We start from the raw sequence: 14,059 nt of genomic DNA, 5'->3' as shown, positions 1-14,059 counted from the left end.
AATGAGACAAATGGAGGATGGCCCACCGTATCAAAGGGCCTGGACACTCAAGGTGGGAAGACAGGGATTTCAATTCAAGAGGGCTATTATTTCTGGCCACAGATTCTGAACACCATTCATGATTTTTCCAACTCCTCCTGACTCTGAAGGAGTACAGTGCAGAATTCTGAAACATTTGCTTTGACTGTTTGCATTTCAATTATTCAAACAGAACTGTATGCAGCAAATACCATGGGGCAGTGACTAAAACAACAAACTGCCTGGTCCATATCTCTTGCCTCCCTCCCAACTCATCAGATACTCAAATAAAATAAGTTCTCACAGATTCAGAGCAGCAATGGGCGAACCGCTCCTCCAGTAAATGGGTCCTCCAATCACCAAAGCCAGAGAAATTGGCTCACAGCTCTAGGATTCAACAGCTATCCCTGGACTCATTCTTGACTCCAAGAAATGAAACATGCCCCACCTCAAAAGCTTTCTCACAGTTGTTCACACCTTCCTTCTTGAAACGACTTGTCCATTTTGCTTCTCAGATACCACATTCTCCCGCTATTCCTCAGAGCTCATACCTTGCCAGCCATTCCTTCTCGGTCTCCCTTGCTGATTCTTCCTCATGTCTTCAACCTTTCAACACTTGTAGAGTCCGGTCCCTGAGCTCAGGCTCTTCTCTACCTACACTCACACGTTACGCTATGTGATTTCATCTAGTCTTGGGTCTTCAAATACCACTTCAAGTCTAAGAACCCCAGCGAGACCGCTACCCCCCAAACTCATGACTCACATATTCAACTGCCCATTTTACATCTCTACTGGATTGTATAAGAGAATCTCAGGTTTGTCCAAAACCAACTCCTGACCATCCCCACCTTGAGGTAACTGTATACATCTATCTTGTTATATATATGTTCTATATAACTACTATACATACTAAATATATTGTATATAGTTAATTATAAATCATGGATAGAGACATACATGCATATATTTCATCCCAGTTACAAAAAACTTCATCTTTGACTCCTCTTTCCTTCGACTCACATCCAGCCTTTTGTTTAAATTACTATAAGAGACTCTTAACTGGTTTGCCTGCTTCGGCTTGGCCCCCATATAATTTATTCTCCACACAGTAGCAAAAATGACCCTGTGAGTCAACACAGCCAGATCATATCACTCCTCAGTTCAAAGCACTACAGACTGTCTCCCATGTTAGTTAATCAGAGCATAAGCTAAAATCCTTATAATGACTACAAGGCCCTCTTCTCCTACCACATGCCCCACCCCCGGTTCATCCTGTAACAGACTGGCCCCCTTGCTGCTCCAAAAACAAGCCAAGTATGCATCTGCCTCAGGGCCTTTTACACTTGTTCTCTCTGGCTCAAATACTCTTCCCAGATCATTACCTGGCTTGCTCCCTCACCACTATCATCAAGCAAGAGTTATCACATCCATCTTATAGATAAGGAAACCAAAGCTTCAGAAAGTTCTGTACCCTTGGTCAAACAGCAAGCAAATGGCAGAGAGAGGATTGAGAACATTATGTCAGGGTCGTAGGACTGGACCTAATTGCTGTTTTCTTCTTTCTGCTTGTCCTTTCAACTAAGTCTCTTCTCTTATATGCTCAGAAAGGAAAATCAAAAGATATGCTAAATCTTTATTCCTGAACCAACCATGACAAACTATTTTATTAATACATATGCCCGCAAACAATGTGACATTTATCAATCATATTTGAAGAAACCAAAGAAAAGCAAAATAAAGGTTTCTTATTACTCTTACCTTTTCCAAGCTGATCGGAAGCTCAGGAACCCCTCCTAACCCTCCACCTACTAAAGGTTTCTGAGCTACGATAACTCCAAATGTAGGTAAACAGGAGAAGTCAGAGCTTCCTTCGTATATAAATTTCATATCTTTTGGCTCCTTCACCGATGCTCCCACGCCAAGGGCATACATAATAGTTTCCAGCTCCGTGTAAGCAGAAGAAAATGGAGGGAATTTATAGCCAATGGCTCCAGCCTATGAGAAAGGTATACGAAAGTGTTTTTTCGATGATATTTTTGTCAAATCCTTAACATTTTAACTTTTTCAAAACTATTAACTGCTTACGTACCTGGTTTTTGCTTTTGAAGACAGGTGAATAGAATGTCATGTTGGTGAATTTCATGGAGTGTCATAATTGTTTCATTAGATTTTATTTTAATAGAAACCAATTAGAAAGTGTGTGGGAAAGGACTTCATTTACAGATAAGAACTTTTTTTATAATTTGCTTCTTACTAACAGTATGTCTCATTTTCAAATTTCCTATCTCTGACGGTGAGAAGCCCAATTAATTCAGCAACTATTACAAACTCAAAAATACAAAAAAATAGTAATAATAATGAATAGGTCATAAATAGCGATAGTGAATCGCCCTACAGGAGCTACTGTATAAAATTAAATGTAAAAAGAGCAAAACGCTGCTTCATGCTTGTAAATTAGATGGCCTCAGAATGGTTTTAGTTAAAATGAGATTTTACCTTAAGTTCCTGGCTGGGAATGTCCCTCATCAAACTGGATATTGTATTTTTCTACTTAGTGATGATATGTCTTGCTAATGTGTGAAGTTGATACTGGGCTAAAAAGCAATGATGTCCAATTGTCAATCACTTTTATTCCAAAACAGGAGTCCACAAACAAGGGCTGAGAGCTAAGAATGGTTTTTACATTCTTAAAGAGTGGTTTAAAAAAAAGAAAAACAGGAAGAACATGTGACCAGGAAGGGTAGGTGATCCACAAAGCCTAAAACATCTACTATCTGGCCCTTTCCCGGAAAAGTTTGCCAACCCCTATTCTAGGATAAAGTCATATTTATAACCCAATCATATTCTCAGGGTTAAAATTAGATTGTTAACATTATCACTCTATCTGCCCTGAGTCACAAAACACCAAAACCAAATGCATCAAATGATTTATTTCTCACTATTTATGCACTACATTTTTTTGTTTCAAGGCGACAGTAAATCAGCAAACTTCACATGAGCTATAACCACTATTCCATCAGAATTTCTACACAGTCAGAGGTCCTTTATTTGCAGCGATGTTGAAATAGTTCCAAAATACAATCTATCAATGCTTTCCCTAAAAAAAAAAATGACTCAAAAGAGGCACTTAGATATCCTTTTCTAAAAAGCTAGAAAAAACAGTAACTACAGTAGAATTATCAAGAATACTACCAAAAAAAAAAAAAAAGACACTTGTGTAATTATACTGAAGAAAAGAAAGTAAAAGTTACATAAGGCTACATCTTAGCCTCAAGTTCATTCAAATTCTATAAATATTTAGTACATATTTTAAGAAAAGTCTTGTCACTTATCTTTCCTATTTAACAATGGACTAATAGCTTGGAAAATAACATTTTTGTATGAGAGAAAAGAGAAAAAGGAAAAAAAAAAAAAAAGAAAGAAAAGAGAGGATCTCAACAAAAGGCACAGCTTTTAGGCTTTTCTCCCCAACTTACAAATCCTGATGGTGCTGTCGATGCTGCGTGACTCATATGATTTGTCGAAACTCCTCCATCTGAATCGATTTTACTTATAACTCCAATTATACTGCCAATTGATTCTAAACAGTAATAACAACAAGGATGCTTCTGTTACAAGACATGACTAAGAAAAGTGACAACGTGCTCGATAATCATTCCTCTAACAGTGAGCAAGCCTGCCACAGGACCTTCACAGGCACTCATGAACTGAATATATGAGGTAGGACTATTAAAGGAAGAAGCTGTGAAAGACTCCGAAATAGACCAAAGATCACTGGGTGTTGTCAATGGAAAACAAGCCATTGTCCAACATACTCTTCCTGGGTTTTGATTCCAAAGAGGCACTGAGCTTTGCAATGTCTTTGATCAATTTTACAGCTCTGTAAAGTGGGACCCTTGTCCAGAGACATGCAATTTTTGGTGAAGGAAAAACAAATTTCCCTTTCTCGCCATCATCACCCCTCCTCCAGGATGGAACAATGCCAAGATTATCCTCCGAACCCCCACCCACGTCTCAAGTGATAGCTCTGAAGTCGGTACTAAAAATTCGTCCAGAGAAAACCATCATTACGACCAGAGACTTCAGACAGAGTTCAGAAGCTACTGTTCTGGGGTCTAAAAGGTTAATAAAGGAGACTCATGGGGCTGCCACATATGCCAGAAGATTCCAAGGACTCTGAGACCTAACAAACCTGACAGGTACAGGCCTCTTTCTAACCTTGGACACAATCTATAAGCAAACCACAAACTGTGGTGTGACCAGGGATATCAGCCAGCTTCTTGCCTCCGAATCCTCCCCTCACCGCCCCACTAAGAATGCTGCCAGAAGGAGGCTTTTAACTGAAAGTTACCTTGCTACAGGCTGAAAGGACACACAGAGACACGGGCAACCTGAGTTAATGTGGCTCAAACACTGAGAAAGCTTGGGCCAGTTACGGCACTTTTCTGGGATTTAGTTCCATCATCTGTAAGCCATGATCAGTTCTGCAGAAAAATGTGACATGTTTCTTCTAACTCTACTTTTAACACTTAGAGGTATATTTTCATTTAGAATTACGTAATTCGTTTAGCTTTTTCTTTAGAATACTTTTAAGGCAATACAGTGGAACTTGGACATCAGAGGAAAGTTTTTAATGTACTTCTTTCTTTTTCCTTTCATTCATTTTCAATGATGGGTGACTCATTCACAGGCTAAATTTATCACAAACAGAAAAATATGGAATACAAGAAATGCTACCATTAAGGACATTACAATCGTGTTATCATCTGGTTGAGAAAGAGCATAATGAAAATTTCAATGAGGGTACCAGCAGGCAGGAAAGTGTCATTAAGGAGGAAAAAAAAACGAGAAGAGTCATTTTTTGAGATATATTCCCCTACCAAACACTGAATATAAAATTACTAAGAGGAAAAAAAAAAAAAAATCTGTCTACAAAATAACCCTGAATCATTATCTTTCCCAGAAGAGTCCTTTAAACTCCATATACTAAAAAAATAAGTAAATAAGTAAAAATAAACTTCATATACTACATGCATATGTGAGTTACACTAGAAAAAAAACAACGTGCCTTTTGCTGGTTGCCTATTTCTATGGCAAATCATAGACAACTCGATAATTCCAGGGAGTAAGCATTTGCTGAATCCTTTCTGAGTTTGGCTCCAAGCGAGCACCAAACACAAAAGAAGTACCTCCAAGACACAGTCTCCGCCTCCAAAGGACCTTACTGTGCCGTTAAGAAACCACATATTTACGAAACAAAAGCAGCTCTGAGCAGATGCTAAGTGGTCAGAGTCCAGCTAAGAGAGAAATCAATGTAGCCTGAAATATCTGGGGAGGTTTGGTTGAACATCCAGGGCTTGGGTTTTGATTTTAAGAGAAGTACTCGGGTCAGCACAGGTGATAAAGGCAGGAAGGGGCATTTTGAAGTTTCTTCTCATTTATTTTTGAGAAAGATAGAGACAGTGAGAGCAGGGGAGGGGCAGAGAGAGGGGAAGAATCTCAAGCTCTACGCTGACGTGGGGCTCGAACTCACAAAACTGTGAGATCATGACCTGAGCTGAAATCAAGAAGCAGACGCCTAACTGACTGAACCACCCAGGTGCCCCAGGAAAGGGCATTTTAGAAGGGCAGAGACACAGCAACAAAGACGAAGGGATAAAACAACACAAAATCTACTCATTAGACAGAAGAGAGCTAAGCCTAAATAAAACTGGCCTATGTGAACTTTTTGGGAAACAGAGAAAAACCAGGTGAGGTAAGCAGTGACTGGTTAGATAAGAGAAGACTCTGAAACGAACCATCAGGGAGGAAGCACAGAAGGGTGAACAACTTGTACTATCCCCCACCCGGACATACACCCAAAACACAGGATTACAAAACAAAACAGAAAAAGTGACAGTGGGGGTTGACATACATATCTTAAATCTGAAGAGTTCTAATAGCTCCTGGCGCAAAAAACATGCACTAATTAAAAACAGAAGACAGGTCCCTAAGAGAAGAGAATGCTTTGTTGCCTCTGGCTCCCCAGCCAGGAGTGAAGGGATCTGGGCCTCTACCTTGAATTCTCTGGGGCTTGGTGGCGTTCTCAAAGTCACAGATCTTCTTCCAATTAGCCTTCACCCCCTCGGGGGTCATGGGTTGATTCTTCTGTCTTACGATGGCTCCAAGGGACCGCTCCCAGCGTACTGAAACAAACGTACAGAAACTTACAGAAACAAAACGAAGAAGCTAAGCACAGAGTTTAAAAGGGACACAGGAAGTAAAACTCATCTGAGACCCTTGAATTTTTTTTAACTGCAAGAGAAAGGAATTCAGGGGGGACAAAATGAGTCTAACATCTGAAGAGTTATACTACATGACTTTAAAGAAGTTGTTCTTGAGATGATAATCCCATGAGGATAATGTGAATTTAAAAAAAAAAAAATATATATATACACACATATATATGTGTGTATATACATATATATGTGTGTGTATATATACACATATGTATATATACATATATATGTGTGTGTGTGTGTGTGTGTATATATATATATATATATATATATATATATATATATATATATATAAAGCTGAAGGGAAACAGCTCTCCTCTGACCATGCCAGATACTACTAAAGGAAGACTGTAATGCTCAATCATAAAAATTTTAATTATAGACAATCACACCAAAAGACTGACTTCATGACCAAAGATCACTCAGGTAATATACTTCAAGATCTTTTGCTAAACAGCAAAGTGAGGGATAACCAAATTAATATGTCACATAGCCCCAGATAATTCCCTCATGCCTCCCTTTGCTCTTTGCTCCTTTTTCACAGGAAGTCAACTAGAATAGGGCAGATTCACAAAAATCATTATTGCTGTAGAAATTCTGTGAGGAGAATTTTTAAGACTGTTGCCTTTCAAAAAAGCCCAAGGAATAAAATAACCACTAGTAACCTTATTTAAACATATTGGTCAGATTTTGATGATTATTAAATTGAAGCTTTGTCTCAGGCAATGACAGAAATACATGCTTCTAGAGTTTTCTTATTGACAAAGTCTCAGAAAAAACTTTTATTGCAACATTTCCTTTCTTAAATGGATATCCTGAGACACTTATGTTGAACAATGCTTGAGTAATATACGTTACTTTGATAACCAAAGAGAATAGTCATTAATGATGAAAATATTGATAGTCTATGCTATATCAATGCCCTCCAGTAATGACAACCTTTTAAATAATTTCATTAATTCTGATACCAGCAGCCAACTGAAAACTTGATTTGGGATACTGGAATTTTTCACAATTTTTTTAAATGTCATGAAGCAATTGTCCAATGTGGAACTCACAAGACTGGGGAGCTGGGGAAAGAGATGGTTGAAGCCAAATGAGTTCACTATTGGACCAGAGGGCAACAATTTCCAGACATCAGTTGCAATTTCTGTCTCAGCAAGTTGTCCCCTGTGATTCCTGACCATTACCTCCTGATGTCTCATAGCCCCAAGGAAGAAAAGAATCAAACAAGAGAATTGGAAAATTTTCCTGCTGTGCTCTCTAGGACAAGACTCTTCCCATCTTTACAAAACAGCCCCCTCTCTCACTCATTACTCTGCAGAAACAGCAAGAACAATCATGTGGGGGCACCTGGGTGTCTCAGTCAATTACGCATCCTGATTTCGGCTCAGGACATGATCCCATGGTTCCTGAGTTCAAGCCCCAGCATCAGGCTCCATGCTGACCGTGTGGAGCCTGCCTGGGATTCTCTCTTTCCTTCTCTATCTGCCCCTCCCCAACTCATGCATATGCACATGCTCTATATCTCTCTCAAAAATAAATAAACTTTATTAAAAAAATAATAATAATGTGGGATGCCAGAGACATAGGAGGACACAGGAGGACAAACAGACTGTGCCGTCTGAAGGAACAGCCAGTTACGCATAGGCCAGACAACTCCTGAATAAGGACTGCCAACAGGGGAAAAAATCCTCAACAGTTTCTTGAAAATGCCAAAGGCCTTCAGGACAGCTTCCACATTTTAGAATGCCTATTGGTATACCCATGTTTGAGGCAGAATATGCATGCACGAGCTCCAATAGTTAGCCATTTGGCAAGACCTTTACCCAGCTCCAACTGGATGTGCAAGGTTAAAAATACAGAAACAATATACGGCAAATGAAAAAACTAGAAGAGACTTACATTTTCCAATCCATCCTCCTCCAACCTACCAAAAAGAGGGGAAGACAGTTATACCATCTAAAATGGATCACAAAAAGGATTTTTTAATAGAAAAACAGGCAGGTGTCATACTAAGAGTATTAGAAGGCTAGATGACAATGGATGAAAATAACACAGTTCTACAAAAGTCCATGGGCCTCCATGATTTTGCTTTGTTCATGTTACCACAGTAGAAATACAAAGCAGCATTAGGTGGTAGACAATGCATGTGGTAGAAAAGCATGACTGATGTCAGAAACTAAGGCTTTAGGGCCACCTGGGTGACTCAGATGGTTAAGCGTCCAACTTCGACTCAGGTCATCATCTCGCTGTTTATGAGTTCGAGCCCTGCATTGGGCTCCATGCTGACAGCTTGGAGCCTAAAGTCTGCCTGGGATTCTATGTCTCCCTCTCTCTGCCCCTCCCCTGCTCATGTTCCATCTCTCTCAAATATAAATAAACATTAAAAAAAAACTTAAAAAAAAAAAAAACAAAGGATAGTTTCTTCTACTGACTAGTTGTATGAGTCCCATCAAATCATTTGAACCCTAAATCCAAGTTTTCCCCTATGTAAAATAAGGATAATAATATTCTTCATGAGCTAACCATAAAGGTTAAATAATATAAAATAGTAAGATTGTCCCAACAACACAGGCATGAAATAACAGCTCCCTCTAAAAAGATCTAGTGAAGAAAAACATAAAAAGGAAAGAAAATAAAATTAGGATTTGACTTAAACAACTACATATAGTCGTTTCAATAAGATATCTTTATAGAGAGAAGGCAAACGACCAAATATATTAGTTGCCACACAGAAAGATCACATTTTTTCTAGAGGTCATGCAGGGGAATCCCCAGAAGAGAATGTCTGATGTTAAAAAAAAAAAAAAAAAAAAAAAATCTTCAAGCACCACAACTACAATGTGTCAGAATTGATCATGAGAATTCCACAGGCAGAGGACAACAGAATATGTTATCAGTAGAGAGCACACAGGTTAGTGGCTCCAGGTCAAGGACATGGCTTTTTATCACCCTTTGCCTATATATGAATATGCCCACAACTTTTACAACAGACCAGTCAGCCCTGATGCTGTCAGGGTAGGTAAGTCAGCAGTGGTTTCGGTAACAGACAAGACAGATGTCATATTGTACCGTATTTGGGAGAGGCTCAAAGCTGGAAACTCCTCCAGGCGCTAGAAACAGGAGGTCCAACTGAGCCAAAGAATCTCTATCTCTCCCTCTAGGTACCTCTCAGAATTTGGCAAACAGTGGCAAAACTTAATTTCAAGGTTTAAGGTGGGATATTACAGATGTTTCTTACTGTATTTTATCAATCATGCATACCAAATGTTCCTCACTAAAAATGTTCACAACATACAAAACACATAAAACTGTACGTATAACATTACCTTGTTGTCTCTATAGGTTTTGCTGTATGTATAAAATGTATATCTAAGAAAAGAGACTATTCGTGTAAGATAAACATCTAGGGGCGCCTGGGTGGCTCAGTCAGTTAAGTGTCCAACTTCGGCTCAGGTCATGATCCCATGGTTTGTGGGTTCAAGCCCCTCATTGAGCTCATTGCTGACAGCACACTGCCTGGAACCTGCTTCAGATTCTGTGTCTCCCTCTCACCCTGCCCCTCCACTGCTTGTGTTCTATATGTCTGTCTCTCCCTCAAAAATAAATAAACATTAAAAAAATTTTTTAAAAAAGATGCAAATCTAATAAAAGACTGGAAGAATACATAAAAATATTAATAGTAGTTATCTCCAGATAAGGGTAATATGGAGGTTTTTATTTTCTTCTCTAAACTTTCCTGTATATTTAAATTTTTCTATAAAAGCATATACGATTTTTATCTACAAAATAATAAAAATTCCTTAATGACATAAAAGGCAGGCCAACTTCTGAGCTCCAGATGGCTTGATATTATTAAATCTGTAAAGTTCTTAGAAAGTTCTTTTCGCCTCTAATTTTCCACAATTCGCAATGTCTGTCATTAAGAAAGTGGAGGCACACATCTCTGCTTAGATATGTGTACATTATTTTTTATTTTATCAAGTTTTTATTCAAATGCATCAGGTTAATATAGCATTCACTTCCAACTAAGCCAGGTAATTTTGCTACCAAGAAATATTTTTGGATGTCATAGTATTCTTCATATAACAGGTTCATTATTACCACAGAGAATCAAATAAAGGTGGGGCGGAGAATCTAAAATATAGGGGCACCTGGGTGGCGCAGTCGGTTAAGCGTCCGACTTCAACCAGGTCACGATCTCGCGGTCCGTGAGTTCGAGCCCCGCGTCAGGCTCTGGGCTGATGGCTCGGAGCCTGGAGCCTGTTTCCGATTCTGTGTCTCCCTCTCTCTCTGCCCCTCCCCCGTTCATGCTCTGTCTCTCTCTGTCCCAAAAAAAATAAATAAAAAACGTTGAAAAAAAAATTTTTTTTTAAATAAATAAATAAAATATAAAATATAACAGTACTAGGGGGAAAAAAGAGATCACACTTAAATGAGGAATCAAAAATGTATAAATTGGCATAAAGAGATCTAAAAGGACTTTGATTACAAAGTGAAAACTGGATCTCACTGGATGTTTGGATTATGTGTGCTTATTTTTACAATAAACACTTAAAGCTCTACGATGAGGAAAAAGAGGAATGTTTATTCTTAAAGTTAAAATACATAATAGGTTATGTTTACTGACCTATCATGCCCAGACTAAATTTCTGGTATGCTGACATAACAGTTACAATTGAAGGCTAACTGTTATGTACTAGATCCAGTGCTAAGAGTTTAAAAATAGGATTTCTCGTTGTCACAAAAGCCCAAGAAAACTAATGCTCGGGGACATTAATTTGTACAATATTCCAGCGAGCCAGCAACGGTCAAAACAGAGAATTCAAAACTCAGGCTGGCTGACTCTGAACCATAAGCTCTATCCTCCTACTTTAACATTCAGGTTCCCAAACCAAACAAAACCTTCTTCATTTGACTAAACACCTCTAACCAGCCACATTTTCATTTGGTAAGCATATTAGAAATGAAGAAAGAAAGAAAAACAGAATTTATCAAGTTGCTATTTCTTTCTCAAAAAAGGACATTTGTCAACACTTGTTCCTTAGTTAACTATAATATTTAAAAAATACACAAGTGAGGGGCACCTGGGTGGCTCAGTTGGTTAAACACCCGACTCCTGATTTTATCTCAGGTCATGATCTCACGGTTCCTGAGATCGAGCCCCGCGTTGGACTCTGCGATGACAACATGGAGCCTGCTTGGGATTCTCTCTCCCTCTTTCTCTGCCCCTCCCCTATTCACATTTTGTCTCTCTGTCTCTCTGTCTCTCTCTCTCTCTCAAAATAAGTAAATAAACATTAAAGAAAAATATACAAGTGATATCAAATGATGCAGATCTTTCCAAATGTGAGCAAGTGGAAAATATTAATGCTTAAATCATTTTTTATGTTTAATTACACAAATATTACTTTGAGAGAAAGCAGGAAGGTGCAAAATACCTCAAACAAGCCACCGTTTTCCTCACAGCTCTCATGGCAAAGCCAAAGGACCAAGGGCGCCACGTAATCAGGCTTCAAAGTTTCCAGGAGATCTAAAACACATCCCAAAAATGTTTGTTAACAAGAATATACACATATTCAATCCACCATTTTGCTTTCTGAAAACTCCTTACTTACAAATTTTGGTAATTCAAAATAAGAACAAAATGAGATCTACAAAATTAATCAGTCTAACATTCAAAGCTTTTGAAAGAACTGTTTCATCCCTTCTAACTTTGAAGGCAACAGATACACCTTTCCAAGAGGGGTAACATACTATACAGACGACAAGTTAAGTTAAAGCTACCTAGGCAGTAAGTGGTGAGTAGAATTCTACTTAACATGAGGAACTGAAGTCACCATTCATTCCCAAAACTATTTGGCTCTCCCAGCAATTTAACCAGAAGCTAGAAAACTACAAAACAGCCTTGACCATTGTAATGGTGGTAAGATAATGATGTGAAATGAAGCTTGCAACCATCACTGATGAGTAACAAAGTGTAAGAAATATTTTCCCACTTGATGCTTTCCATGAGCAACTTAATAGAGTAGAAAGGAACAGGCATACCTTGGAGATATTGTGGGTTTGGTTCCAGACCACCACAATAAAGCAAATATATCAATAAAGCTAGTCAAATGAATTTTTTGGTTCCCCGGAGCATATAAAAGTCATGTTCATGCTACCCTATAGTCAGTTAAACTGTACATTAACATTATGCCTAAAAAAACAATGTACATATTTTAATTTTAAAATACTTTAGCCACACCTGGGTGGTTTAGTTGGTTAAGCCTCCAACACTTGATTTCAGCTCAGATCATGATCTCGCGGTTTGTGAGACTGAGCTTTGCATCAGGGTCCACGCTGAGCATGGAGCCTACTTGGGATTCTGTTTCCCTCTCTCTACCCCTCCCCTGCTCATACTATCTCTCTCTCAAAATAAATATTTAAAAACTAATAATAAAATAAAATACCTTATTGCTAAAAAACGATAATCATCATCTGGGTTTTCAGTGAGTTATAATATTTTAGCTAGATGAGAGTCTTGCCTCAATGTAAATGGCTGCTGATTAATCAGGGGGGTGGCTGCTGAAGGCTGGGGTGGCTGTGACACTTTCTTAAAATACAATAATGAAGTATGTCCCATCACTTGACTCTCCCTGTCAACTGATTTCTCTGTAGGATATGATGTTGTCTGACAGCATTTTACCCACACTAGAACTTTCAAAACGAGTCAATCTCTCAAACCCTGCTGCTGCTTTAACAACTCAATTTATATAATATTCTAAATCCTGTGTTATCATTTCAACAATCATCATGACCTCTTCACCAGGAGTAGATTCCATCTCAAGCACCACTTTCTTTGCTCATCCCTAAGAGCTCCTCATCCGTTCAAGTTTTATCATGTGACTGCAAGAATTCAGTCACACCATCAGGCTCTACTTCTAATGCTAGTTCTCTTGCTATTTCCACTGAATCTGCAGTGACTTCTTTCACTGAAGTCTAGAACCCCTCAAAGTCATCCATGAGAGTGGAAATCAACATCTTCCAAATTCCTGTGAATGTTGATAGTTTAATCTCTTCCCACAAATCACAAATGTTCTTAATGGCATCTAGAATGGTGAATCCTTTCCAGAAGGTTTTCAATTTATTTCTCCCAGATCCATCACAGGAATCACTGTCTAGGTCAGCTATAACATTATAAAATGTATATCTTAAATAATAAGACTTGAAAGTTGAAATGACTCCTTGTAGCAGGCCTGAAAACAACATTAATCTACATCTCCATCAGAACTCTCGGGTGAGCTGGTGTACTGTTAATGAACAGTAATATTTTGAAAGATATCTTTTCTTCTGAGCACTAGGTCTCAACAGTAGACCCAAAATATTCAGTCAACCCTGCTGTAAACACATGTGTTGTCATCAAGGCTTTGTTGTTCCATTTATAGAACACAGGCAGAGTAGATTTTGCATAATTCTTAAGGGTCCTAGGATTTTCAGAATGGTAAATGAGCACTGGCATCAATTTAAAGTCATCAGCTGCATGGGATGCCTGGGTAGCTCAGTTGGTTCAGTGTCCGACTTCAGCTTGGGTCATGATCTTGCAGCCCGTAAGTTCGAGCCCCACGTCAGACTCTGTGGTGACATTTTAGAACCTGGAACCTGCTTCGGATTCTGTGTCTCCCTCTCTGTCTGCCCCTCCCCAACTCGTGTTCTGTCTCTCTCTCTCTCAAAAATAAATAAATATTAAAAAAAATTTTAATAAAATAAAATATTATAAA

General features: G+C 38.6%; 1 protein-coding gene across 2 annotated transcripts in view; it reads right to left on the bottom strand.

Moving 5' to 3' along the window:
- Positions 1 to 14,059, bottom strand: part of HSD17B4 (hydroxysteroid 17-beta dehydrogenase 4) — an 84,675-nt gene that overhangs the window by 44,181 nt on the left and 26,435 nt on the right. For both annotated transcript variants that reach the window (XM_007086843.3, XM_042982668.1), the window contains 5 exons: positions 11,741 to 11,832; positions 8,202 to 8,226; positions 6,075 to 6,203; positions 3,495 to 3,598; positions 1,777 to 2,013 (listed from right to left, as the gene is read on the bottom strand). In XM_007086843.3, coding sequence (XP_007086905.2) covers positions 1,777 to 2,013; positions 3,495 to 3,598; positions 6,075 to 6,203; positions 8,202 to 8,226; positions 11,741 to 11,832 — 587 coding nt within the window. The remainder of the gene's footprint in view (positions 1 to 1,776; positions 2,014 to 3,494; positions 3,599 to 6,074; positions 6,204 to 8,201; positions 8,227 to 11,740; positions 11,833 to 14,059) is intronic.

This window comes from Panthera tigris, chromosome A1, assembly GCF_018350195.1.
Source record: "Panthera tigris isolate Pti1 chromosome A1, P.tigris_Pti1_mat1.1, whole genome shotgun sequence".
Taxonomy (NCBI): Eukaryota; Metazoa; Chordata; class Mammalia; order Carnivora; family Felidae; genus Panthera; species Panthera tigris.
Note: the sequence above shows the minus strand (reverse complement) of the source record. Positions and strands in the feature narration are given on the sequence as shown.